At 43.1% G+C, this 26,084-nt stretch overlaps 1 protein-coding gene across 1 annotated transcript; it reads left to right on the top strand.

Moving 5' to 3' along the window:
* Nucleotides 1–434: 434 nt before the first annotated feature.
* Dlst (dihydrolipoamide S-succinyltransferase) lies at nucleotides 435–25,416 on the top strand. The gene is made up of 15 exons (XM_070029950.1): nucleotides 435–557; nucleotides 1,047–1,080; nucleotides 4,189–4,237; nucleotides 8,031–8,086; nucleotides 8,216–8,290; nucleotides 9,118–9,173; nucleotides 9,645–9,756; nucleotides 12,213–12,377; nucleotides 12,698–12,774; nucleotides 13,881–13,978; nucleotides 18,566–18,696; nucleotides 21,301–21,374; nucleotides 21,762–21,845; nucleotides 22,194–22,361; nucleotides 23,836–25,416. The coding sequence occupies exons 1-15, from the start codon at nucleotides 495–497 to the stop codon at nucleotides 23,968–23,970; spliced, it is 1,377 nt and encodes a 458-aa protein (XP_069886051.1). The 5' UTR covers nucleotides 435–494; the 3' UTR covers nucleotides 23,971–25,416.
* Nucleotides 25,417–26,084: the final 668 nt, after the last annotated feature.

The raw sequence follows: 26,084 nt of genomic DNA, 5'->3' as shown, positions 1-26,084 counted from the left end.
CCTGGGACGGTGGCAGGCTGGGGTGCTTGGACAAGCGTTAAGTACACTGGGGCGCCTGAGCCAGGCAGCGCCACCGGCTCAAGGGCACGCCATGGCAAGATCCGGCGGGCCTGTCTGCTAGGGCCCGAGTTCACAGCCCGCGCCCGCCCTTCCTGCCCTGCCGAGCTGAACTCGGAACCCCAAACCCAGAGCTAGCATCAGGGAAGGGCCGCGAGGGGCCGGCCTCGGGGTGCTCCCACGGCCGGACGCTCCTAGCGCAGGCGGGGAAGCCGCGCGCAGTCGCGGGCGCGCTCCCGCCGTGTCCCGGCTCACCGGCGCCGGACCCCTCCGCGGTGGCTGAGCCGGCTCGCGCATCCCCCCCACACTCCCTGCCAGTGGTTGGCTCCGAGCACCCCTCACCGCCCGGCGGGATGCTGCGGCCCGCCCCGCTTCCGGTTGTTGCCGGGCCCTATATCCGGTGTCCGCCCGCCCTCGGCCCCGCCGCCGCCGCCGCGATGCTGTCCCGGTCCCGCTGCGTGTCCCGGGCGTTCAGCCGTTCGCTCGCTGCCTTCCAGAAGGTACTGTCTGGCCGGGCCGACGCTCCGGTGGGTGAGGAGACTGGCGGCAGGCCGAAGGGCAGCTTGAAGGGCAGGGGCGCGGCGCGCCGGCCAGGCCGGGCACCAAGGACACCGGGACGCAGAGGCCTCCCGTGCCCCCGGGGGTGTGGAGCCCTGCGGCCCGCGCTGTCCCGGGGCCGCCCGGGCCGGCCACTTCCTGCTGCACCCCAGCCTCGGCGCCCCGCCCGGCCTTAGCCCGACTGCGAGGTGGCGAGGCGGGCATCGCGCTGACCCCAACCCGATCCGGGGCTGTATAAAACGGCGCGGGGCGGCCCCGTGGGGGAAGTCGAGGCAGCTTGACAGAGCCCGTGTGTTTCGGTTGCCTTTGAAGTTGGGAAATTCACCTGTCACCCGCACCTAACGCGCACTTTTAAAGAGAAAAAAAAAAAAAGCGGTTTTCTTCCCTCTCTTCATCTTGGGTGACGTCGATAATGTCTTCTTTCTCAACAGGGGAACTGCCCTCTAGGGAGACGTTCCCTGCCTGGTAAGTTTTGCCCTTGCGGTCACCTAAAATGCCCTCCTCGGGCTGCAGAGGAAACCAGAGGAAATCTGGGGGGGGGGTTCTCCTTCCCCCTCATAAGGCGCAAAGATAGTTCCGAGCACTATCATTCATTCGCTCAGCACGTGGCGAATAAGAAGTTTTCGTTTGGGGGTTTATTTTGTGGTGCTGGGATGAAACCCCAGGGCCTTACTGCATACCTCAGTCCTTGGCGATCGGGCTTTTACTGTTTTAGGTACTGCACTAGGTACCCAAGTTTGTGATCCAGCAATGGGCAATTCTTCTTGCCCTCATGGAGCTTATAGGCTAGTGGGGAAGACACAGTGTAAATTGCCAAACAGGTGATCAATTGTGGTAAGAGCTTAGAGCAGTGAGAGTGACAGAAGAGCGTTCTTTAAGTAGGTGACAGTAAGGGTGTGACCTGGAGGATGTGACAGAGCTAGCACAGTGAAGAGCAAGAGGAGGAGGAAAGGGTTGGCAAGATTTTTTTTTTAACTGGATAAAAGATGATTGGAGGCGGGTGCTGGTGGTATATGGCCCAGCACTTGCTAGCAGTGGGAGGCCCTGAGTTCAAACCCATTTGCCCCCACTCCCCCTTCCCCCAAATGATTTGACTAGAACATTTTGGTTAAAGGAAAGAACGTCATGCAATAGAAGATGGGGTAAACTACTGAAAGACATTTAGGTTTTATCCCAAAAGTTGGATGGGGGTTGGGGGGTTGCTATTAACAGTGCATCCTTAACATAGCTTGTGGTTTTTTTTTTTATTATATGGCTAGCATAAATATTTGTTGAATGAGTAAATCTTACTTTAGGTTAAAATCATGCCTCAGTTTTGCAGAGCATTGTTCTGAGTGCTTTCTGTGCAGTTTAATGACCACCAAGCAACAAGAAATGTTGTGTCTCTATTTTACAAATGCATAATACAAGAGGTTAAGTGCCTTGGCCAAGGTCACAAAGCCAACTATTGGTTAAACCAGGTTCACTCGACTCCTTCTCAGCCTGAGTTTTTAGTGGCCACGTGTGCTTCTTTATACAACAGATCGTTTATTGAGTGCTTACTACCATGCCAGCATGGTGCTAAGTGACAGCAGTACAGATGGTCCCTACTCATATAGATCTTATGGGCTAGCTGGAAAGAAAGACAGAGCAAAAACACAACTGTGCACACATAAGTACATAATTACATTGTGGTTACTAGGAAAGAAGTACAGAGTGTGGTATGATAAAGATCGGCTTCCCTTTCACCAACAAAGAACTGATGTTTAAGATGAGACTTGAAGAATACATGAGCTAGCTAGGAAAATGATATTCCAGGCAAAGGGAATATCTTGTGCAAAGTTTTCCAAACAGGAAGGGACCTGATGAATTACAGGAATGGAAAGGAAGCCTATGTGTGACTGGAAAGATAGAGAAGGCTAAATAGCTGAGCATTATTAAGTGCTTGGACTTTATCCTAAGTCAGGAGGACAAGGCATCTAGCACACTTCATAGTGGCCTCCCAGTAATAAACTTTTTTGAATTTGGAATACTGAAACATGTTTAAAATGTTTTCTTCACTTTATAGATTGGTAGGTCAAGAAGAAGAGCTTGCATTTTGAGAGATTTGCATCTTGGTTCAGGAATTCGCCTTGTGTTACTTAACGTCCAGGAGCTACTTATATTGTGAAATAGGAATAATGGCCAGTGGTCACCATAGAGTCATTGTGAGAATAGATGGTGCTCGTACTGGAGCTTTAACTGAGGACCTTGAGTTTCATTTGGTCTGCTGGCTCACAGCTGGCATTCTACCACTTGAGCTATGCTTCCAGCCCTGCTTTGTGTAGGTTAGATGGAGATTAGCCTGGGCTAGCTCTAAAACAGTATCTTTCAGGTCTTAGGATGAGCCACTAATGTCTGGCTTATGTGAAAACATTGTAGCACTAAAGCACTGAATAAAATTTGTTGTGGGGTAAACTCTCCATGGGACTCAGGGTTCCAAAAAATCAGTATGGGCTGTTGTGCTTTAGTCCAAAGACATGCTATGCACTGCATATGAATTGGCTACTGAATATAGAGTGATTTCCTTGTCTCTGGGGAGGTTTATGAAGAGGTGTAAGAAAATATTTTCAGGAAAACAGCTCCATTCTATAGGCATCAGTTGAGGAAATACAGTTGGTTATGATGACTCTTGGTAAGCAAAAAGAGTTTTCCTGTTGTTGGAAGGATCCAAAAGTAGGAGATTTTAGAAAGATGAACTGTATAGGGAAATGATTTGCTCAATCCTAGGACAAATGTGAGAGATTGGGCCTAAAATAGCTCAGTCTTTGTTGGTAGGGTTCAGTGAAAGGTTTCCATACCATTATCCAGTAAAACCCAGACCAGTACTTACCTCTACCCCATCACAAACTTCTCCAGTTAGATTATATGAAGTTGAAAGATAAGCCATCATGTGACCACCTCACCCTTCCCTTTTTCTCTCTCCCTCTCTCCCTTACTCTCTCTTCTTGTCTCTCTCTTTTATTGTTGGTCATGGGCTTGAACTCAGTGCCTGGGCACTGTCCTGAGCTCTTTTGCTCAAGATTAACACTCCACCACTTTGAACCACAGCTCTACTTCCCTTCCTTTCTTGTCTCCCCTGTTAGGCTGGCTTCTAACTCAGGCTGGTCTCAATCTGCCAATCCTCTGTCTTCAGTCTCCTAAGTGCAAGGATTACAGGTGTGCATTATCATGCCTAGCATCATCATGTATTTTTTTTCAAGCTTCAATTGTATTTGAAAACTTGAATTAATAGAGACATTTTACTATACAAACATACAAGATCAATGAAAATGTCTGAATTCTTGAGGTATATTATAAAATTCCTGTAGGCTATACCATCAAATACCTCTCCAGCCTAACACATGCCCACTCTCAACTATACTCCAAGACCAGTTGTTCTCTGCCATTAGGCTATTTTGGTGGAAAATTTTGAAAAGCAGGATTCTGTGTGATAAAGATTATATTGCTGTCTGCAGCTGGTCTCAGGGTTAGGGAGTGAGCAGGCCTTATTTTATTTCCATCTCATATACTGTGTAAGAAATTTGTGGTTAAGAATTGCTTTGTTTTTTGCAGGAGTCTCCTTTTGTCAGGTACCAGGTTACCCTGACAGCAGAAAGATTGTGTAAGTATCTCAGGGGAGGGGGTATGGTATAGAAATATAGCCACAGGATGTTTACATAAGACATCAGTTTTAAGTTTGACCATCTGATTGTTTTCATTGGCCTCCAGACTTAGAATTAGAGGTGGCTATGTTGAGTGTCTAGACCTAACCTTGATGATCATGGTATTTACTTATGCTATACTTTAGGTTTTAGCCTCATGTCAAATGTTGGACCAAGAGTGTATCTGCTCTCCTCAGGTGGTTAAATTATAATGAAAGTTACATTGAAACTTCCATTATAATTAGGAAAGTAGATCCAGAAGAGTACTGCTAAATATTTTCAGTTGGACGTAAGTGCAGCTGAGGGGCTAGAAGTCACATGTATGTGATGATTGAGACCATCCTCTTGGTGGCAGAGTTATTCATTTTGGAAACAGTAAAAGCAGATCATTTGGATCTTGGACTAGTGCTGGAAGAATGCTATTGTTGCATAATGTAGAGTTTGGACAAAGACTACCCATGTGTATTTCAATTGTCTACTTTTGAATGTTGCTTGAGAATGCTCTGCATTCTCAGTATTTTTAGGGTGATAGTAAAAGAATGCTCTCTGATAACCTGTTGAAGAGCTATGAAACTACCTTTTCTGCAGGGAGAATCTTCAAAGTAATGGTTATCTGTGGAGTGGCTTCTTACTGTGCTTCACAGTGAAATTAGGGTTTCATTCAGAAAATGTTGCACACAGGACTAGAAGTATGAATTCCCATGTTATTTTTAGAGGGTCATTTGGCAATCATAAATCTTTGAATTTTGTGTTGATCTACAAATTTCTAAGAATTTATGCTACTCATGGTTTACCCAGATTGTTCTCAAAGTGGCAAACTGTAGGGAATTGATTAAGCTATCTCATGTTAATGTGGAAAAAGGCAGATTACAAAGTGATTTTGTTTCCTGTATAGTACAATTCCATTAAAATATTTTTGCTATTTCTAATATTCTGCAGTGAATATCTAATTTTTTGTAATTAAACATATATTGTTCATATATTACAATGTATTACCCATGCAATTTAAATGAAAATGGACAATTACGATTTTCTCAGTAATACACTAAAAAATTATTTGTAAGTTATGGAGAAGAAAACCTCCAACTTTAGGCTGGATCACCCCTGATTATGTGACCTAATCTAGTGCTGCTTTTGGTTATTTTCTGAGTGAATTGCCCACTTTGGTTTTTAAAATCTTGTTCAACTCTTTATTAATTAATTTATTCTGTTACTGGTCCTGGGGCTGGAACTCGGGGCTTGGGCACTGTCCTTGAGCTCTTATGCTCAAAGCTAGTACTCTACCACTTAAGCTACAGCTGTACTTCCAGCTTCTTGGTGGGTAATTGGTTGGTTGGAGATAAGAGTTTATAGACTTTTTGGTGGTTAATTCAAGATAAGTCTCATGTACTTTCCTGCCCAGGCTGGCTTTGAACTACAGTCCTCAGATCTCAGCCGCCAGTGCCAAGCTGTAAGAATATTTTTGACATTATGTTTTTATTTAATGGTAATTACACAGTTCAGGGAAAAGTGTGTCAGACTTTTGTATCCTTCCTATATCTCCACTGAATGCTTCTTCCCAGAAGTAGCCTGTGCTCCAGGTTCCTGGGTGTCTAACTATAACATAGTATTTACATGTTACAAGTTTGTTTTTGCCTATTGGCTTGTCCTTTTACATGGTTACAAACTGTAGACACATATTGTGTGTAGGTTTTTTGTTGTTGCTTTGTTTTTGTTTTTGTTTTGTTGTGTGGGTCCAGTTGTGGGGCCTGAACTCTGGGCCTGGGCGCTGTCCCTCAGCATTTCAGCTCAAGGCTAGCGCTGTACCACTTGAGCCACAGCACCACTTCCGGCTTTTTTCTTTTTACTTATGTGGGGCTAAGGAATCGAACCCAGGGCCTCATGCATGCATGGCAAGTACTCGACCACTGAGCCACCATCCCAGCCCCAGCACTTTTTGTTTTAATTTTTTTTTTTCAGTCTCCTGTTATTGCCCTGGTAGCTTTAGACTACCTTTATCTTGTCGTCTACCTTCTGCATAACTGGGATTCCTGGCTTGTGTGAACGTACCTGGTTTATTTTTGAGATAGGGCTCACTGACTTTGGCTGTCATCAAACGCTTGTTCTCCCAATTTCTGCCTGCCAGGTGGCTGGGATTGCAGCATGAGCTACCGCATCCAGCCTTGTGTCCTGTTTTGTTTTTTTAATTACTTTATTTCCCTTGATTTCCCAGAGACCTTATAAAGTAATTTTGACATTATAAAAGTAGAAATATCAAAAAGCAACTTAAAGCTATTCACTTTTCTTTTTTTTTCCGCTTTTTTTTTGTAAAGGTGCTTGTTGTAGAAATCCTATCCGTGTAAACAAGTCCCTGTCAGTGCAAACTATTCTCTGTAACTGTCAAATAGCAGTAGACAAACTTATGATACATATACTGATACTGTTGTTGTTGCTATTATTATCATTATTATTTACTGGTCCTGGTGCCTGAACTCAGGAACTGGGTACTCTCCCTGAGCTACTTTTGCTTAAGGCTAGTGCTCTACTGCTTGAGCCTCGGCTCTACTTTTTGGGCAGTTTATTGGAGATGAGTCCTGACTGATCATGGCTTTGAGCCATGATCCTCAGACCTTAGCCTCTTGAGTAACCAGGATTACAGGTGTGAATGACTGATCACTGGCACCTAGCTATATTTATTTATTTATTTTTGCCAGTCCTGGGGCTTGAATTCATGGCCTAGGCACTGTTTTGAGCTTTTTTTTTGTCAGTTGTGGGGTTTGAACTCTAGGCTTGGGCGTTATCCCTCAGCTCTTCAGCTCAAGATGAGCACTCTACCACTTGAGCCATGGCACCACTTCCAGTTTTCTCACAGACTTTCCTGCCCAGGCTGGCTTTGAACTGCAGTCCTCAGATCTCAGCTTCCTGAGTAGCTAGGATTACAGGCGTGAGGCTCCAGTACCTGGTGCCCAGAGCTTTCTTTGCTCAAGGCTAGCACTCTGTCACTTGAGCCATAATGCCACTTCCAGCTTTTTCTGTTTATAAGGTACTGAGGAATTGAACCCAGCTTCATGCATACTAGGCAAACACTCTACCACTAAAGCATTAGACATTCAAGCACTATTCACACATGATTGTATCTTTCTCTTATTTACACTGTTTTATGTAAATACTGTATCAGAAAATGCCTTAGTGTTTGAGGTTATTTTGGAATGAGTGTAGAATGGACTGCTGTGCTGCTTTCTTGCCAGAGAACAGAATAGGAGATTCCATGTGGGTGTGTTTGTTTTGTTGCCAAAACACTTTTTTTTAACTTCTGAGTTAACTCACTGCCTCATCTTAATGGCCTTATCTAATCTAAGTGTCTAATCCCGGGGACAGAGTTTCCTAGCACTCTGGCAAGTCCACCTGAAGGCACACCATTTAACTTACATGGATTTGGTTAGTTAAGAAAGAAATCAAATCAGGAAGCTAAGTTATTTTGGTGGGTCTACAAAGGACAAAGAAGCTTATTTTTCAAAAAATCAAATAAGTCTCTCTTTTGAGAAGTAGCATTTCATTGCAGCACAGGGCTCTATTTAAGGCACCCAAGTCATCAGACTCTGGGACTTTACCTGCTGAGTCAGAATCTCTTCAGGTTTGGCCTGGACATGTATACTTCAACAAGTTCATGTGGATGTCACTGTGAGCAAGAATCACTCATTTAAAGGGAAGGTGCCTGAACTAAAATGTAAGTGATTCACTAGCTAAAGGAGTTAACTTTCGTTTCTTTTGTAGCATTAACAACAGTAGTGTCTTCAGTATTCGCTTCTTCAGAACTACAGCTGTGTGCAGTAAGTATTTGCTTTCTTATAAGTTGAGTTTTCATGGAAAGAGCAGTAACTGGTTGAGTTGAAATAAAGAAAAACATTAAAAAGAAAGAAACTCGACTACTTGTAATGTTCTGTTTTGCTTTTTCCTAGAGGATGATGTGATTACAGTCCAAACCCCAGCCTTTGCAGAATCAGTCACAGAGGGTGATGTGAGGTGGGAGAAAGGTGAGATTTAGTTTTCTCTTGCTTTTTTTCTTGAGGTACTGGGATTTTGAATTCAGGGCCTTGCTTGACTCCAGCCACATTCTAACCCTCTCAACTTTTTTTTAAACTTTGGGTGCCTGTTCTGGGGCTTGAACTCAAGGCCTGTCCCTGAACTTTTGTGCTCAAGGTTAGCACTCTACCACTTGAATCACAGCTTCACTTTCATGTTGGTGTTTCATTGGAGACATGAGTTTCACAGACTTTCCTTTCCAAGCTAACTGTGAAACATGATCCTTAGATCTCAGGCTTCTGAGTAGCTAGGATTATAGGTGTGAGCCATCGGTACCCAGCTTCCTCTCAACTTCCTAGCTTCCTCTCAACTTCTTAAGTTAAATTCCTAAAAGTCTCTCTTCCTCCCACTGATATTCAGTGAGTCTTATGGTTCCACCTTTCCTTTTTTAAATTTTTGTTGGTAGTTGTGAGGCCTGCATGCTGTCCCTGAGTTTTTTTTTTTGTTTTTTTTTCTTTTCCTCTCAGTGCTAGCACTTTACCACTTGAGCCACTGCTCCACTTGCAGTTTTCAGATACATAATTGGAGATACGAGTCTCACAAACTTTCCTGCCTAGGCTGGCTTCAAACTGCAGTCCTCAGATCTCAACCTCCTGAGTAGCCAGGATTATAGGCATGAGCCACCAGTACCTGGATTCCAACTTTTCTTTCTTTATACAGGTCCATACCTACTTCCACCCCTAACCCCATAGGAGGGAGTTTTCTAACATATCTGACAAAGGGAATGTGGGACTACTGGGGATTCCCCCTAACAGATAGCCTCTGATTGTCTTTCCAGCTGTTGGAGACACAGTTGCAGAAGATGAAGTGGTTTGTGAGATTGAAACTGACAAGGTGGGCTTATACTAAATCAGTGACAACTTCTTAATCTAAGGAAAGAAATGGGAATTCATCACTTTAAAGATAAATTTTAACTAGCTCTAGCTTCAGTGGTAGAAGTTGGAACAGATCATTAAAAAGAAAGGAATTAAAGTTTAATTTTTTGTTTGTTCTGCAGGTATGCACTATGTGTCTTTGTAACTAATCTGGTAACTTATTTTTCTTTGTGTTTTATGAACTGTTTCTAGTTTTTCCATGTCACTTGGAAACACATTAACTGAATTTTGCTTTAACATTTCCAAGAAGGGACAGAAGAAGTGAATCTTAATAATAGCAATGACTTGTCATTGCTCTGGCTCTGAATATGTGGCCTTAGGTATTTCTGTTCCAGGGTTTTGTATAACGATGTTGCAACTCTTGTGAGTCATATTGGTGATTCCATAATGCTGGATAGAAATGTAGATTCTCTCTCTTTCCCTTTTCCAGACATCTGTGCAGGTTCCCTCACCAGCACATGGAGTGATTGAAGCTCTTTTGGTACCTGATGGAGGAAAAGTTGAAGGAGGCACTCCTCTTTTCACGCTCAGGAAAACTGGTGGTAAAGAAGTTCTTCTGGTGATCAAGGTCTTCAGTGTTTCCCTTTGGAACTGGAGCTGAACATACTGTACTAATTCCCTGATAGCCAAAGATTTTGGCTTTCTAGGTGCCCTTAGTTGAGATAGGAGGAATAATTAGTGTGAACTTTTTAAAATTCTAAAACAAAAGCGAAGTTTTAAAAAAAAAATAGTAAGTCTCAATACTGTTTCTGTTGATAGTTCTCAAGTTGATCCTTTCTTAGACAAAATAGAAATTAATTTTCTAAAAATAGTGATTTCCCTCCTCCACCATCCCCCCCCCCAAAAAAACAAAACATCAAAATCACATCGAGCTTCAAAAATACCACAAATAACTAGGCTCTGTGTCCCAGGAACTTGGATTTATCTGGTCCTGTCATAGTTTTTTTTTTTTTGGGGGGGGGGTCCGGTTGTGGGGCCTGAACTCTGGGCCTGGGCACTGTCCCTCAGCTCTTCAGCTCAAGGCTAGCGCTCTACCACTTGAGCCACAGCGCCACTCCCGGCTTTTTTCTTTTTGCTTATGTGGTGCTGAGGAATCGAACCCAGGGCCTCATGCATTGCAAGGCAAGCGCTCTACCACTGAGCCACCTTCCCAGCCCCTGTCATAATTTTTTATTGCTCTCCACAAGATTCTGATGCATAGCTACTGAGAGCCACTGTTGCAAAGTCAGAAGGTGGATTATCCCATGGTGTCTGTTGTAGAGAATTCAGTGTAATTTGTCTTTTCATGTCTGTTCTTTCAGGATATATCTAGAAAACATGGATAATTTTCTTGTGAAGAAATGTAAAAGAGGAATTTGTATTGTATCTCGCAATCTAGTATTAGAGATTAGAAAATAGTCTGGAAGTGGCACGGTGGCTCAAGTGGTAGAGTGCTAGGCTTGAGCTGAAGAACTGAGGAACAGAGCTAAGGCCCAGAGTTCAAGCCCCATGACCAACAAAAAAAAAAAAAGAAAAGAGAAAAGAAAAGAATAGAAAATAGTCTATTTTTATGACTCAGTTAGATGGCACTACTAAACTATTTCATTGTTAAAATAGTCAAGCAAAAGATGAAATTGCATCATTAAATTTGATCAGGCCAAGAACAACTTCAAAGTGGGAAAAAATATGTAGTGACAGGAAATAGAACGGGTCTTCCAGTTGAAGTCCATCTTCTGATTGTTTCTTCTTGGGAAAGTAAAGTTCTGATTCAAGTATAAAACTGGATGTGATACCCAAATGGGTTAAGATTGAAACAAATATCTAATTTAAAGCTAAGAATTTGTTACTTGACCATCTGATTAGGTCCTAACTAACTATTGAATCATCCTGGATAAGATGTCTTGAACTCTATTTTTTGATACTGGTCAGAGGCTTGAACTCAGTTCCTAGGTGTTGTTCCTGAGCTCTTCAGCTCAAGGCTAGCACTCTGACACTTGAGCCACAGTTCCACTTGTGGCTTTTTTTTTTTTTGGTGGGGATAGGGAGTTGGTTAATTGGCAATAAGAGTCTCACCACAGACTTTCCTGCCTGGCTTCTACCCTCAATCTTCAGAGCTCGGACTCGAGTAACTAGGATTATAGGCGTGAGCTTTGAACTTGATTAAACTCCCACTTGATTAAACTCTAATCAAGTTTGAACTTGATTAAACTCTAATTACTATAATTAGAACATTTATGTGTTTAAACCATTTTAAATTGCTTTCAGTTTTTTGTTTTTTGGATTTTTTTTTCCTTTTTGAAACAGGGTTTCAATATTTAGATCAGCTGGGCCTGAATCTTACTGTGTAACTCAGGCTGGCCTCAAACTTAAATCTTTCTGTCTCTGCTTCTCAAGTGCTAGGATTACAGTCATATAATTACAAGCATGTACCACCACATGTTTTGTTTTGTTTTTTTTGTGTGTGTGTCAGTGCTGGGGTTTGTAGTTAAGACCTGAGTTTTTTTTAATTGTTTTTTTTTTTTGCTCAAGGTCAGTGCTCTACCACTTGAGCCACAGCGTCACTTTTGGCTTTTTGGTGGTTTTATGGAGATAAAGGTCTCATAGACTTTCCTGCCCATACTGGCTTTGAACTGTAATTCTCAGATCTCAGCCTCCTGAGTAGCTAGGATTAAGGGATAAGCCACTGGCACCAGGTTGCCTGAGTTTTTGCTTCATTGGACATAGGTATTTTGAAAGTATGTGGTGAACTTGATGGTCAGTAGATATTTATAAAATGAGGAACCCATTCAAATTGAGCCACTTACCTGATGTAGAAGATTTAAGGGTTCTGGGGACTAGAGAATAGTGCCCGTGTCTTTGTGTCTCCTATTGCCTTGTGTATACAATACCCAGTAGAAATTTGTTAATGGATTGGAAATAGATGTGTTGCCATTTAGTTTTGCTTAGTCTGTGCAGTTTGGTTGACTCCATTCCAGGCAGTGCTAGTGGCATCTATTATTTTGTTGTTGTTGTTTTGTAGCTGCTCCTGCTAAGGCCAAGGCTGCTGCACCAGCTGAAGCTCCTGCTGCAGCCCCCAAAGCAGAGCCTGCAGCACCAGCAGCTCCTCCTCCCCCTGCAGCATCCATACCCACTCAGATGCCACCTGTACCTTCACCCTCACAGCAACCTCTTTCTAGCAAACCAGGTAAGCCCCCAAATGTTGGGTCTTTCTATTGTGGAAGAATACCTTGTCTGATCAGTTCTGATTCAACAGGCTAATTAGCTGCTTTGCAGAAAAATCTTTAGACTTTGTATCTGAGGATCTGGGTTTACAATCTAGCTTTCCGTGTGCTATGTCACTGTAGGCTTCTTATTTAATTTAAACATTATTAATCTGTAGGGTAGAAATGATAACCTCACTTTAGAATACCTTGAGAGTTAATTGGCAATATGGTATGGAAGCAGGGGCAAATGCTCAATGATTACTCTGTCTGTGATATAACTATACCTTCTCTTGGTTTTCAGTGTCTGCAGTGAAACCCACTGCTGCTCCTCCACAAGCTGAGCCAGGAACTGGCAGAGGTTTGCGTACAGAACATCGGGTAAGCCTCTGAGGACTGTTTCTAGGAAAGAGGCAGAGTGGAAAGGCAGTGTTAAAAGTGGATGCCCACCTTTGCAGGGCTGGCATTTCATTCCCTTGGCCTTGACAAATAGAGTCTAGGAAGTGATTTGCTTGTAACCACATAACCCTCAAATGATATGAATAAGACTTGAGTACTTCTGCAGCATGCTTGTCCAGTGGCTTTCCCACCATTAGACCACCAATGAAATGCCTCCCATGAGTGAAATATTTCCAGGGAATGGTAGCTTAGTGACATACTTTCTTCTTCCCACGATGATATATATTTCAGAGAGGTATTTTGATGAGAGCTCTATTCTTAGACTTCCAGGAAGTCCTACTTAGCTTAGCTGTAGTTAAGGGGTATACTACACAATAGCAAACATAAGACCTCAAGGAAGTAATGGTCAAGAATGTGGGTTCTTCTGCCAGAGAATACGTCCTAAAAATACGGTAGCTTCAAAAAAATGTGTTCTTGAGTTTCTATTCCATCAGTAGCTATTCTCATGCAAGCGTATATCAACAGAAATGATTGTTGCTATAATGATTCTTAGTCTGGCTAGACCTACACCATATTCTTACTTTTTATAAATTGGCTTTGATTTTTAAATCACACCATTTCCTGGGCCTTCTTTTTTTTTTTTTTGGGGGTCCGGTCATGGGGTCTGAACTCTGGGCCTGGGCGCTGTCCCTCAGCTCTTCAGCTCAGGCTAGCGCTCTACCACTTGAGCCACAGCACCACTTCTGGCTTTTTTCTTTTTGCTTATGTGGTGCTGAGGAATCGAACCCAGGGCCTCATGCATGCAAGGCAAGCGCTCTACCACTGAGCCACCTTCCCAGCCCCTGGACCTTCATTCTTGATTAAACTTTAGATACATATGAATAAGTGCTTTTGGCCTATTTTCTTGTTCAAGCTCAGGAAGGAAGGCCAGTTCAAATATGAAAAAGGAAGTGTAGAGCTGTGGTTGTATTTAAATGTTGTAATGCTTGCCATCCACTCCTGGCAAGATGAATTCTGTCTCTGATTATGTGGGGAATGCTTCATTCAGGGAGACCAGATTGTCAATACCTGTTCCACTTTCCTTTCAGGAGAAAATGAACAGGATGCGGCAGCGCATAGCTCAGCGTCTGAAGGAGGCACAAAATACATGCGCAATGCTGACCACTTTCAATGAGATTGACATGAGGTGGGATCTCTAGTCCCTCTCACTTCCTATGTGTTGTTTCTTTTTTGGGTGGTGGTGGTGATAATGGTGATACTGGTGGTACTGGTTGTAGTGGGGTTTAAACTCTAGATTGTGAGCTTGCTAGGCAGCCATATGAGCCATACCTCCAGCCCTTTTTGTTTGCATTATTTTTTAGGTAGGCACTTGCTTTTCTTTGCCTGGCCAGTCTGAACTAAAATCTTTTTACTTTTGCTTCCCATGTAGCTGGAATTAGAGACATGAACCCCATACTGGCTTAAGATAGTATCTCCTTAACTTTTTGTTTAGGCTGGCCTCAAAATGAGATTACAAACATGGCCACCATGCCTGGACTTTTCTTGAACAATTGAATTTGCCCTTGTCCTTAGCTAGTACAGATTCTAAAACTACGTTGAGCAGGGAAAAGAACTACTTTGCTTTACTTGTTAACACACTGGTTTCATCCTCTTAACTGACTTTCTTTATACTATCGCTGCCTCCTCAATGACTTAAAACCTTAGCCTTTTAGGTTTTTATACCTGAATCTTATGACTTCTGATAAATGAGACTAGTTTTGAACTCTGACTGGTATCTGATTGTCAAGCAAAAATGGGGCCACCAGCCAGCAGGGCCTATTCCTTGGCCTACCTTTAGTATGGAAAACCCTTGATAGCATGCTCAGGACTGAAGCATCACACCTTGAATCTCCTCCTTGTCAATGTTCTTAATTCAAAATGAGGCAAGCAAAAGACAGGGGCTTGGCTCTCTCTTTTCCTGACTTTTTTAGTGAAATGGAAAGCAAGTTGTTTTAAAATAAATGCCTCAAATGTTAGTAAAAGGGACTAATCCACTGTTCATATTCCTGTAGTGAATTAGTTGACTGTTTTTTCAACATTTTGATTTGTTCAATATTAGCACATAAGCACTATAGTAAAAGAAAAATGGTTAAATTCAACAGTCTTAATGAACGCTTCCTATACATAAGGAACTGAAGTATGGGATTCAAGGGGATATAAAGTTAAGGAAAGGGAGCCCTTGAATCCCTAGAGTTTACCTACTATCTAATTTGGATGAACACAAATGTCAGAAGGATAAAGATGAATATGAAGTAAAGGACAGAGTGAGCTCATTTCATTTAAAGGTTAGGACTGAAGTAGCCAGTGCATTCAAGGAAGGGTCCTGGAAGAAGAGTTTTAATAGGCTTTTAAGAATAGCATTTTGTGGGCTGGAAAGGTGGCTCAGTGGCTCAGTGGCTTGCATGCATAAGGTCCTGGGTTTGATTCCTCAGCACCACATAAGCAGAAAAAGCCGGAAGTGGCGCTGTGGCTCAAGTGGTAGAGCGCTAGACTTGAGCTGAAGAGCTGAGGCCCCACGACCAACAAAAAACAAAGGCTGGGCTCCAGTGGCTCATGCCTGTAACCCTAGCTACTCACGAGGCTGAGATCTGAGGATTGTGGTTCAAAGCCAGCCTGGGCAGGAAAGACCCGTAAGACTCTTATCTCCAATTAACCACCAGAAAACCGGAAGTGGTACTGTGGTTCAAGTGGTAGAGCGCTAGCCTTGAGCTGAAGAGCTGAGGGACCGCACTCAGGCCCAGAGTTCAAGCCCCACAACCACCACCAACACAAAAAGAATAGCATTTATATGGATGTACATGCACACACTTGGTCTAGGTGCTATCTCTGAGCTTGCATGCCCAAGGATAGTGCTGTACCACTTGAGCCCCAACTCTACTTCTGACTTTTTGGTGTTTAATTAGAGATACAAGTCATGGAATTTCCCTCCTGGGCTGGCTTCAACCATGATCCTCAGATTTCAGCCTCCTGAGTAACATGAGCCACACCAGTGCCAAGCTTTAACTAGCATTTTGACAAATAGTATTGTGGGGAAAAGTCATCCCAGACTGTTTATGGTTTGGACCATGACACAGATGGGGAAACACAAAAATCATAAATCACTTCCTTTGTAAGAAGTCTGTCTGGGAAGGACTGGTGAAGGTTGAATCCATATTTCAGATTTTATATACTAAAGTAGAAATTTATATTAAATCAGGAGGTAAACCATCAAATGCTTCCTTTTATCCTGAGTATTGTCTGCCCATCTGCTTTTCATTAGGGAAATTTGTTTTCCTTCCTTGGGAGGGACCTGTGAAATAGAAAAAAGTAGTTTATTGGTAGTGTGCTGGGACATCATTGATAGGGTAGGACTCAGGCAAATTTCACTTGATGTTTCCATTCTGTTAAGAAGCTTTCTATAAACTTGACATGATTTTCTGTAGTGTTTTACTATGTAGGGAAGACCTGTCTAGTGAGCTACAAAGCCTGCAGCTAATGTTTCAGTGCATTAAGGGTAAATTGTACACAAATTGAATTGGGCTTTGAAATTCTACCCAGTTTTCTTGAGATGAAACATGTAAATATTTGTGGTCCTGAAAGATGGAGTTGGCCCAACAGCCTTGATTAAAGGTAAGTTCTCCTTTCAGCAGCTAATCAAAGTATCATTTAACATGGGCCTGGGGTCTCACTATAGCCTATAATTTGGTTTAGATTGAGTGCCCTTTGGGTCTTATGCTGATGAGCCAATCCATAAGAGGCTTTTCTGAGACTTCTTCCTTTCCCCTGTTGTCCCAGCTCTGCCTCTAAGGGCACAGATCTGAAATAGAAACTTCTTAATGACTAGACAATGGCATTCAGGCAGTTTCTGGCAGCAAAGATGCTTATCACTTTTCTTTCCCTCCTTTGCAGCCTTGTGTCTTGGGAACCAGTAATGTCTTTTGGGTGGTAATCCTAGCACTAAATAAGATTAGACCCAGGAAAACAAACATTTTAAGCCAATCAGTCTTCCTAGGAAAATTTCTTTTTTCAGAAACAAATGGTCTAAAGAAGGCAGTTAAAGTATTCCTCTTATCTTTCCTGCTGATGTGCTAATGTCAAATTAAGCTATGATGGGGGATAGGAGAACTGAGCATTTGAGCCTGATAAAAAGCTAAATTCAGTTTGCATCTTGAAATGCTATTCTGATAAATACAGGGCTTTCTATAGCACAATGATGGGGAAGCAATTTCCCACTAACTCTGTAGTGTCTATGAAAAAAAAACAAAAAAAAAACAGCACAACAAACAAAAAGCCAAGCCCTGACAGACCAAAAATTGTTTAAGTTCTGAAGGTTTCTCAGGCAAGGCTCTGCTGCTGAATCTGAAGAAGATGGGCCGTAGCCCACACAGGTCACTTTTCTGAGTACCAAGGGAAACCACAATCATTAAAGTGAAAACTAGGGATTGGCACTGTCTAGATTGCCCAGCCCTGATCCTCACAGGTGGTGGTGCTAGTAACTGTTCAAAGGACAAGTGGATGGAACTGCTAACTTAGAAGAAATAAAAAGTTAATCCGTTGACTTTCCCATGAGCCTTGAAGAACTTGGGTTTACTCTCCTGTATAGTCATGACTGCTTTGCTCAATTTTTGTAGACTTTGTTTATACTTTAAAAACTTAAAATGCTATTTTTCAAGGTAGATAGTTGGTGATTTTAGTGGATCCAGAAATTCATTCTTTTCTTTCCTTTCTCCCCCCTCCCTCCTCCCCTTCCCCTCCCTCCTCCTCTCTCTTTGTCCTTCCCCCCTCTCTCCCTTCCCTTTTCTTCCCTTCCCTCCTCTCCCTGAGCCACAGTGCCACTTCCAGCTTTTTCTGCTTATGTGATACTGAGGAATGGAACCCAGAGCCTCATACATACGAGGCAAGCACTCTAACACTGAGCCACTGTCCCAGCCAGCCAGCCTCCCTCCCTTCCTTCCTTCCCTCCCCTCCCCTCCCTCCTTCCCCCTTCCCTTCCCTTCCCCTTACTTTCCCCTTCCCTCCCTCCCTTCTTCCCCCTTTCTCTTTCTTTCCTCTTTATTCTTTCTTTCTTTTCTTTCTCTCCTTTCTTTCTTTCTTTCTTTCTTTCTTTCTTTCTTTCTTTCTTTCTTTCTTTCTTTCTTTCTTTCTTTCTCTCTCTCTTTCTCTCTTTCTCTCTTTCTCTCTTTCTCTCTTTCTCTCTTTTGCCAAGCCTGGGGCATTCCTCCTCCCCCTACTCCTCCTTTCTCCTTTCTCCTCTCTTCTCCTCTTCCTCCTCCTCCTCCTTTCTCCTCCTCCTCCTCCTTTCTTCCCCTCCTCCTTCCTCCTCCTTCTCCTCGAACTCAGGGCCTGGGTGCTGTCCTTGAACTCTTTTGCTCAAGGCTAGTACTCTACCACTTTGAGCCACAGCCCCACTTCCAGTTTTCTGGTGGTTAATTGCACATAAGAGTCTCAAAGACTTTTTGGCCTATGATAGCTTTGAACCATGATTCTCAGATCTCAGCCTCCTTTGTAGCTAGGATTACAGGGTGTGAGCTGCCAGTGCTCAGCTTACATTTACTCTTTATGAAAGAACATTATTGTATTAACCTATTTCAAAACTTGAGATACAACTTGTTTTGTACTATTTCAAAACTTGAACTTAGGGAGATGGTTCTGAACAAGGTAAAACCTCACCCAGAAGTGTTCATGTGTAAAACCTGTGTCAGAGTCAAAGTTGGTGCTTCATTGTTGTCATTTGTCTTGTAATGTGTTTTTACAGTAACATCCAAGAGATGAGAGCCCGGCACAAGGATGCTTTCCTAAAGAAACACAATATCAAGCTAGGTTTCATGTCAGCATTTGTGAAGGCCTCAGCTTTTGCCTTACAGGAGCAGCCTGTTGTAAATGCAGGTAAGTTTCTGGTGACCATAATTGTAGAGGTCTTGGGATGTTAGGTATAAAAACACAGATCTACTCTCACATTTAAGGATCATTAGAGACAGGTGCTGGTTGCTCATACCTGCAATCCTAGTTACTCAGGAAGCTGAGATCTGAGGATTACATTTTGAACCCAACTCGGGTAGGAAAGTCCGTGGACTCTTTTGTCCAATTAACCATGAGAAAACTGGAAGTGATGCTGTGGCTCAAAATGGTAGAACACTAGCCTTGAGCAAAAGAGCTCAGGGATAGTGCCCAGGCCTTGAGTTCAAGCCTTACAACTGACACCCCCTAGTCTTGGGCCTTGAACTACTCAGGGCCTAGACACTGTCCCTGGGCCTCTTGTGCTCAATGCTCTATCACTTGAGCCACAGCACCACTTTGGGCTTATTCTCACTAGTTAAATTGCAGATAAGAGTCTCATATACTTTTCTGCCTGGGCTGGCTTTGAACCCCAATCAGATCTCAGCCTCCTGAGTAGCTAGGATTACAGATGTAAGCTACAGCACTGGGCTAAGGCTTTTTATTTCACAATTCTGTAAATATTGACATATTTTCCAGAGACTTCCCTCTTGGCCTTCTTGAACCACCATCATGATTACTTTGTCCCCAACCAGATGCACAGAATAATTTTCCTACTAATGTGTAGCTTGGCAACTGCTCTGTCAACAGGCAGTTCTGAGGTGGCTTAGCTAGCTCTCTACACTAACTCTTGTCACAGGGGAGACTCCAGTTCTGGCTGTCTCCCCTCTCCTCCCCTCCCTTACCTTCATTTTATGGGCTCTCACTTTGGGACTTGACTTCCATAGGCTCTAGGTTGACCTTTGCTCTCAGGTGAATGGCCCTTGGCCCTAGGAAGCCTTGGACATAGCTTCTCTTTCATGGACTTGGGACTTGTTTTCCTTCCTTTTTACATCATTGAAGTACTGACCCAATAAACAGTTCTCTTCTTGAGACTTTGTTTCTTGGAAGAGGGGAATGACACTTTTGCAATCTTCAGCAAAAGAGCTAGAGAAATCCTAGTTCTTCCTATGCTCTGGGTAGGTAGGAAGGACTCTCTGTTTTGCCCAAGTGTGTTGTCCTTTTGGTTCTCCTGTTTTTCTAATGCCTTCCTGACTGGCTTTCTCCATCTTTTCTGGAGGGTGTCTATACTTACAGGCATCTTAATTTTTGGCTTCTTTTTTACTTTACATGTTTTTTTTTTGTTGTTGTTGTTACTGTACTGGGCCTTGAACTCAAGGCCTAGATGCTGTCCCTTAGCTTAAGATTGGTGCTTTACCACTTGAGCCACACCTCCACTTATGGTTTTTTGGCAGTTAGAGATAAGAGTTGCATTGACCTTCCTGCTCAGGCTGGCACTGAACTGTGATCCTCAGATCTTAACCTTCTGAGTAGCTAGGATTACAGGTGTGAGCCACTAGTGCTCAGATTTGTTTTCTACATTTTTTTTTTTTCCTTTGTGCAGGTTCTAGGCTTGAGTACTTGTCTATACTACTTGAGCCACTTCTGGCTTTTTTGGTAGTTAACTGGAGATAAAAGTATCTTAAGAGCTTTCCTGCCTGGGCTAGCTTTGAACTGTGATCCTCAGATCTCAGCCTTCTGAGTAGCTAGGATTACAGATGAGCCACCTGTAATCAGCTCCATGCTTTCTAACAAACAGTGCAATATAGACTTAATTTCTGTGGAAAAGATTCCCATGCCTTTATTTTCTCAGAGTGCTAAATGTAAATTATCAGTTGGATTTGCTATCTTAATTTGGAATATTTAAAAGCTAGATCATCCTGCTTCTTCCTATGTGTTAGCAGGGGTAGGGAATGTGTGTTCCCTTGGGCTATATAAGGTTTGAAAAATCATTTGGTACATGATAGATATTGTGCTTCTTGTAAACTGCCATGGACTATCTGCCTGAAATGATTGTTTTGTGTGACCCACAAATATTATAAATAGTTCCCTCTTCCTAGTGAGAAGTCAAATGGCAGCATCTCTGTACCTTCTCTCAGTAGAGCTAGTTAATAAGAATCTAATGAACTCTTATCCTAATGCATTATTATCCCTAGGATAATAATAGCTATTATCCTTAACCAGTATATTAAGCTTCTGAGAGCTGCCAAAGATTGTATGCTACTGTATGTGGGTTTGTTCAGGAACTTGAGATATTTTCATTGGTTAGGGTAGGAATAAGTAGAGTGCCATCTGCTGTTTGTTTGTTTTTGTTGTTGTTGTTGTTTTTCTTTTGGGTCCGGTCGTGGGGCCTGAACTCTGGGCCTGGGCGCTGTCCCTCAGCTCTTCAGCTCAAGGCTAGCGCTCTACCACTTGAGCCACAGCACCACTTCTGGCTTTTTTCTTTTTGCTTATGTGGTGCTGAGGAATCGAACCCAGGACCTCCTACATGCAAGGCAAGCGCTCTACCACTGAGCCACCTTCCCAGCCTCATCTGCTGTTTGTTATCCAATCACATTCATCTTGATACAGTCCATACTCATTCAAGCACTGTAGATTTTTTTACTCTTATTAAGCAAATAGCTCATTAGCCTTGACCGGGGGAGTTGTATGTAACATATGTTTTCTTTCTCATAGTGATTGATGATGCAACCAAAGAGATGGTGTATAGGGATTATGTTGACATCAGTGTTGCTGTGGCCACTCCACGGGTATGTTGGGGCAGGAGGTGGGGAGTGCTGATCTTGGATCCTCACCATATATATGTGAAGAAGCAGATCACACAGGAGAGATTATTTATTTATTTTTTATTTTTGCTAGTCCTGGTGCTTAAACTCTGGGTTTGGGTACCATCTCTGAGCACCTTTTTGCTAGGAGAGATTATTGCTATAACTCATTTTTTAGGAATTAGTAAAAGTAATCCCCTCTCTCCCCCCCCAGCTCTCCCATATCACATTCCTCTATCTTGACATCAAGCCTAATCAGTGAATAGTAAAGATATTCTGTTCTGGGTAGGGGAGACCTTTGCATTGAATCAAGGGAGTTGTAACTAAAGGTACTGTTGTTTTTCAACTGATAACAGCTTTTACTACTTTCAGGGTCTCGTGGTTCCTGTCATCAGGAATGTGGAAACTATGAATTATGCAGATATTGAACGAACCATCAATGAACTGGGAGAGAAGGTAAGTTATACAGAAGTATGTGTCTGAGCTGTTGGGTAGGAGAGAGAAGAGGGCTTGCCAGCTAACATTGCTCAAGGGGCAGGAGCCTTACTTGGTTTTCTTCAGGAGTGCATTAGTATCTGAGTAAGATAGGCGTGTGGGCGAGCCTAGTAGGCTCAGAAACCTGAAGTTTCTTCAGACAAGACCTGTCAGGGGAAGTAAACAGTAACTGTTAGGAATTATGTCTTCTCTAGTGTACTGTTCACAGTCACCTTAGCTGAACAACTCTCATGTAGAAGCTAGATCCTGGTCTCATGAGTAAAGGAACTTGGATTGGCTTAATGTTTCAATTATGCAATTTGTTTTTAGGCTCGAAAGAATGAACTTGCCATTGAAGATATGGATGGTGGTACTTTTACCATTAGCAATGGAGGTGTTTTTGGCTCACTCTTTGGAACACCCATTATCAACCCCCCTCAATCTGCCATTCTGGGCATGCATGGCATCTTTGATAGGCCAGTGGCTGTGGGAGGCAAGGTAAGAACCATCACTTCTGAGGTCCTAATAGCTTCATGGAGATTTATTTCAGGTTCAGCTTCCTTTCTTAATGGCTAAGGCAAATTCTGGTCTGTGATGAACATCATCTAGGAACTTGCAAATTCTTAAAAGAGCCCATCCCAGACCTATAAAGGTAGAATTCTGATGCTTGTTTGAGAACAGTGAGCTAAGGAGGCTTCCCCCTTTATCCGGGGCTTGTTGAAACTTTATTGTTTAGGTGCTTAAGGGATTTGGAGCCATGTCCTTGTCCTCTGGAAACAGGGCAAGAACGCATGGCAACTACAACCTGTAGGGTTATATGATGGGGCATAGAAAATTTCTGAGAGTTCAGTCAGGCACCTGTGGCTCATCCCTGTAATTGTCACTACTACCTTATAGTAGTATCCTCCAGTCTAAGGAGAGCAGTTCAAAGCCAGCCTGGCCAGAAAAGTCTGTGAAACCTCATTTTCTACTGACCAGCAAAATGCTGAATTGGAGGCATGGTTCAAATGGTAGTGCAACAGCCACTAGGGAAAATGGAGAGTGGAAAATAGAGGTCCTGAGTTCAAGTCCTGCCACTGTGGCATAACACAAAAGTTTTCAGAGAGTTTTGGGGAATTAAATCAAAGGGAGTGGAGCTTGTTCTTGGAAGCTTCATTAGTAGCAAAAGGCTTTCTGAGATTCCAGGGTTTAAAACCTGTTTGGGGCAGGGCGCCGGTGGCTCAGGCCTGTAATCCTAGCTACTCAGGAAGCTGAAATCTGAGGATCACAGTTCAAAGCCAGCCTGGGTAAGAAAGTCCATGAATCTCCAGTAAACCACTAAGAAAACTGGAAGTGGCGCTGTGGCTCAAGTGGTAGAGCTCTGGCCTTGAACTGAAGAGTGTAAGGACAGTGCCCAGGCCCAGAGTTCAAGCCCCACAACTGACAAAAAAAAAAAAACGGTTTGGATCACAAACACCTTTGTGTCCAAAAACCACAGATGTTCCTGGAAAATGTTCATACATCCAAATCTCTATAGTATCATGGAATTTTTAGACCCAGGTTAGATTTTTTTTTTCTTTAGATTGTAGTTCTAAGACTGGGGTGTGGCTTATTGTAAAATGCTTACTTAACATATGCAAGGTGTTGTCTTGAAACCCTAGCACCGCAAAATAATAATAAATTGTAATTCCAAAGTAACTACCATAGGCAGTTACAAGAGAAAGCCTTTTCTGTAACCAACAGACAAGTTGGAGGGTAGAATATAGTTTTACTTTAGTTATGTGGAAACATTTTCTTAAGCTTTATTTTCCTGTGTGAGGGAACTTTGCACTAAGGGTAAAATAAAACTTGGTCTTTGAAAATACGATAAATTGTCCAGTGATGGCATTAACAGAACAGGATTTTGAACTAGGACTTTCTTTGGTCAGAGAGTCATCTCTCCTTCAGCAGAACTGAACTGCTGAGACAAACCTATTGACTCTTCTCTGTGCAGGTGGAGGTGCGGCCCATGATGTACGTGGCTCTGACCTATGATCACCGGCTGATTGATGGCAGAGAGGCTGTGACTTTCCTCCGTAAAATCAAGGCAGCAGTTGAAGATCCCAGAGTTCTCCTCCTGGACCTTTAGGAGGAAGCCACATGCCCTATCATATGATCATGCAGGAACTGAAAAATCAGTCTTCTCCCTATCCCCTCATGAGTCCCAGGTTAGCCTGGTGACAGGCAAGGCACATGCTGTTGGCCTCAAGCAAGGAACCCAGGGCACTATGTAACCAGCAGTCACAGGTCTTGTCTTGGTGTTCCTGCCAGGCTTTCTCCCTCTCCATGCTCTTTGCCTTCACGTCATTAGGCTTGAGAGAAAGAGAGAGAGAGAGCGCCTTAATGGATGTTTGTTCATTAATATTCCTGCCTTTCGTCCAGCCCTCAGCAAAGACAATTTTTATTCTCCCCAGTGCCAGTGTACTATATAGGGAAACCACCGGGGACCATGTGATTAAGTTTTTTATCTTTGGAAAGTCTGTTCTCCAGAGATGCCTAAGGGGATGCTGTGTCTCCCAAGCTTAAAGCAGCCTCTGTCCTGGCTGTGCATTGTCATTTGATGCCACCTGTGTGGAGGTATTGGACACAGGCAAAGAGGTGCTGCTTTTGCTTCATTACTCTCAGCTGTCAGTGACTTCAGGATGCCTCTTCTACCTCTTCCAGGAAGCACTGGCCAGGTCGGGGGGAGAGGGCCCAGAGGCCCAGTGTAATCATAGATGGGAGTAGAACCCAGGCCTGCCCTTATACTCTGTCATAGGCTCACACCAGGAAGACTCAGTTGGGCATATACACAGCTGTGGTCATACCAGTCCTTTTCGACACTTTCCAGGCTGCTAGGACCCATTCTAGCACATTGTTCTCATATAGAGCACACTGTAGCACACCAGGGCAGTGGGGCAGAGCCTGGCAGAGGAGGAGGCACCCTCTGGCTTAGATCGACATGGGCTTTAAAATTCAGGTTTGTGTAGGCATGTGGATTGAGGAGGCGGTTCTCTTATTCTTATGCTGTGACCTGTAGGGATTGGGGCCTTGGTGCTTCCTCTTCAGGTCACAGACCTAGGGGATAGACTATGGTGGAAACCAGCCTTAAAATGTTAGTACATAGTGATGTAATGGCGGTCTTCTCTAAGACGCTTTGGGCTTGGCACAATCATTGGAATTCCTTACAGTAACTTGTCATGAAAGCTCCTGGGACTTCATGGCTCCTGTCCAACCTCACCAAGGCCTGAGACTGCTGACAATTAACATGGGGCCACTAGTTAGTACAGGGTGCCCTTTTTTATCGTGAGCCAAGAAGCAAGGCAGTGGGGGATGGGGTGGGTGGGAAATGGGTCAGTATTGAGTGCCTGCAGCATCTGCTACTCTTCACCATTCAGAAGTTGTAACGAAGATATTTAAACTGATTTTGAATGAAAATTAAAGGGCAGATCTTCTCAAACAGGGTTCCTGCATTTATGCTTCTTTTGGTTACTGAGGTACAACAGTATGGGTATACCAAGGATGTCATTAGCATTGAAAATCACTTAATACCTACTGTTACCTGTGATGTTTCATATCTTTTTAAAAAATTTGGTGGTTTGAGTGATTGAACCCAGAACCTCCCTTCTACCACTGAGACATATCCTCCATCCCTGTCTTTATATATATATATATATATATATATATATATATATATATATATATATATATATTGAAGTTTGAACTTATGGCCTCACACTTCCCACTCTTGAGCCACATCTCCAGTTATATCCCCTACTTACAGTGTAAGTTAACTGTCCTAAGTTGACAAAAGGTGGAACCTTGACTGCCAGCCAAGGAAGCACATTGATGTGTTAGTGTCCCACCTTCCTTCCAGGGAACCCAGTGACCTTGGTGAGACAAATTCTAGAAATTGTAGATCCTGCCTTGTGAAGCAAGGGATCTGGGATGGATTGGAGAATGGCGAGGGCATCTTAATTTTTACTTGGATTGATTAGCAAGATGCTTAAGGTCAGTAGGACCAGTGGACAGAGTTTGTGCCTAGTCTATACTACAAGTAACAGGCAAAGTGGACTCCAGGCTTACATAAATTGTGCCTGTTCTTTCCACAATTAAGTCCTCTGCTGATCTTGTTTACAGCAAGGCCATCCTTTAGGTTGGAGGCCTTTCTCAGAAAAAAAAGAGGTTCTGGGGCTGGGAAGGTGGCTCAGTGGTAGAGTGCTT

Source organism: Dipodomys merriami, unplaced genomic scaffold (genome assembly GCF_024711535.1).
Source record: "Dipodomys merriami isolate MVZ:Mamm:240054 unplaced genomic scaffold, mDipMer1.0.p SCAF_1, whole genome shotgun sequence".
Classification (NCBI taxonomy): domain Eukaryota; kingdom Metazoa; phylum Chordata; class Mammalia; order Rodentia; family Heteromyidae; genus Dipodomys; species Dipodomys merriami.
The sequence above is the reverse complement of the archived record's forward strand: the minus strand, read 5'-3'. Positions and strand labels throughout refer to the sequence as shown.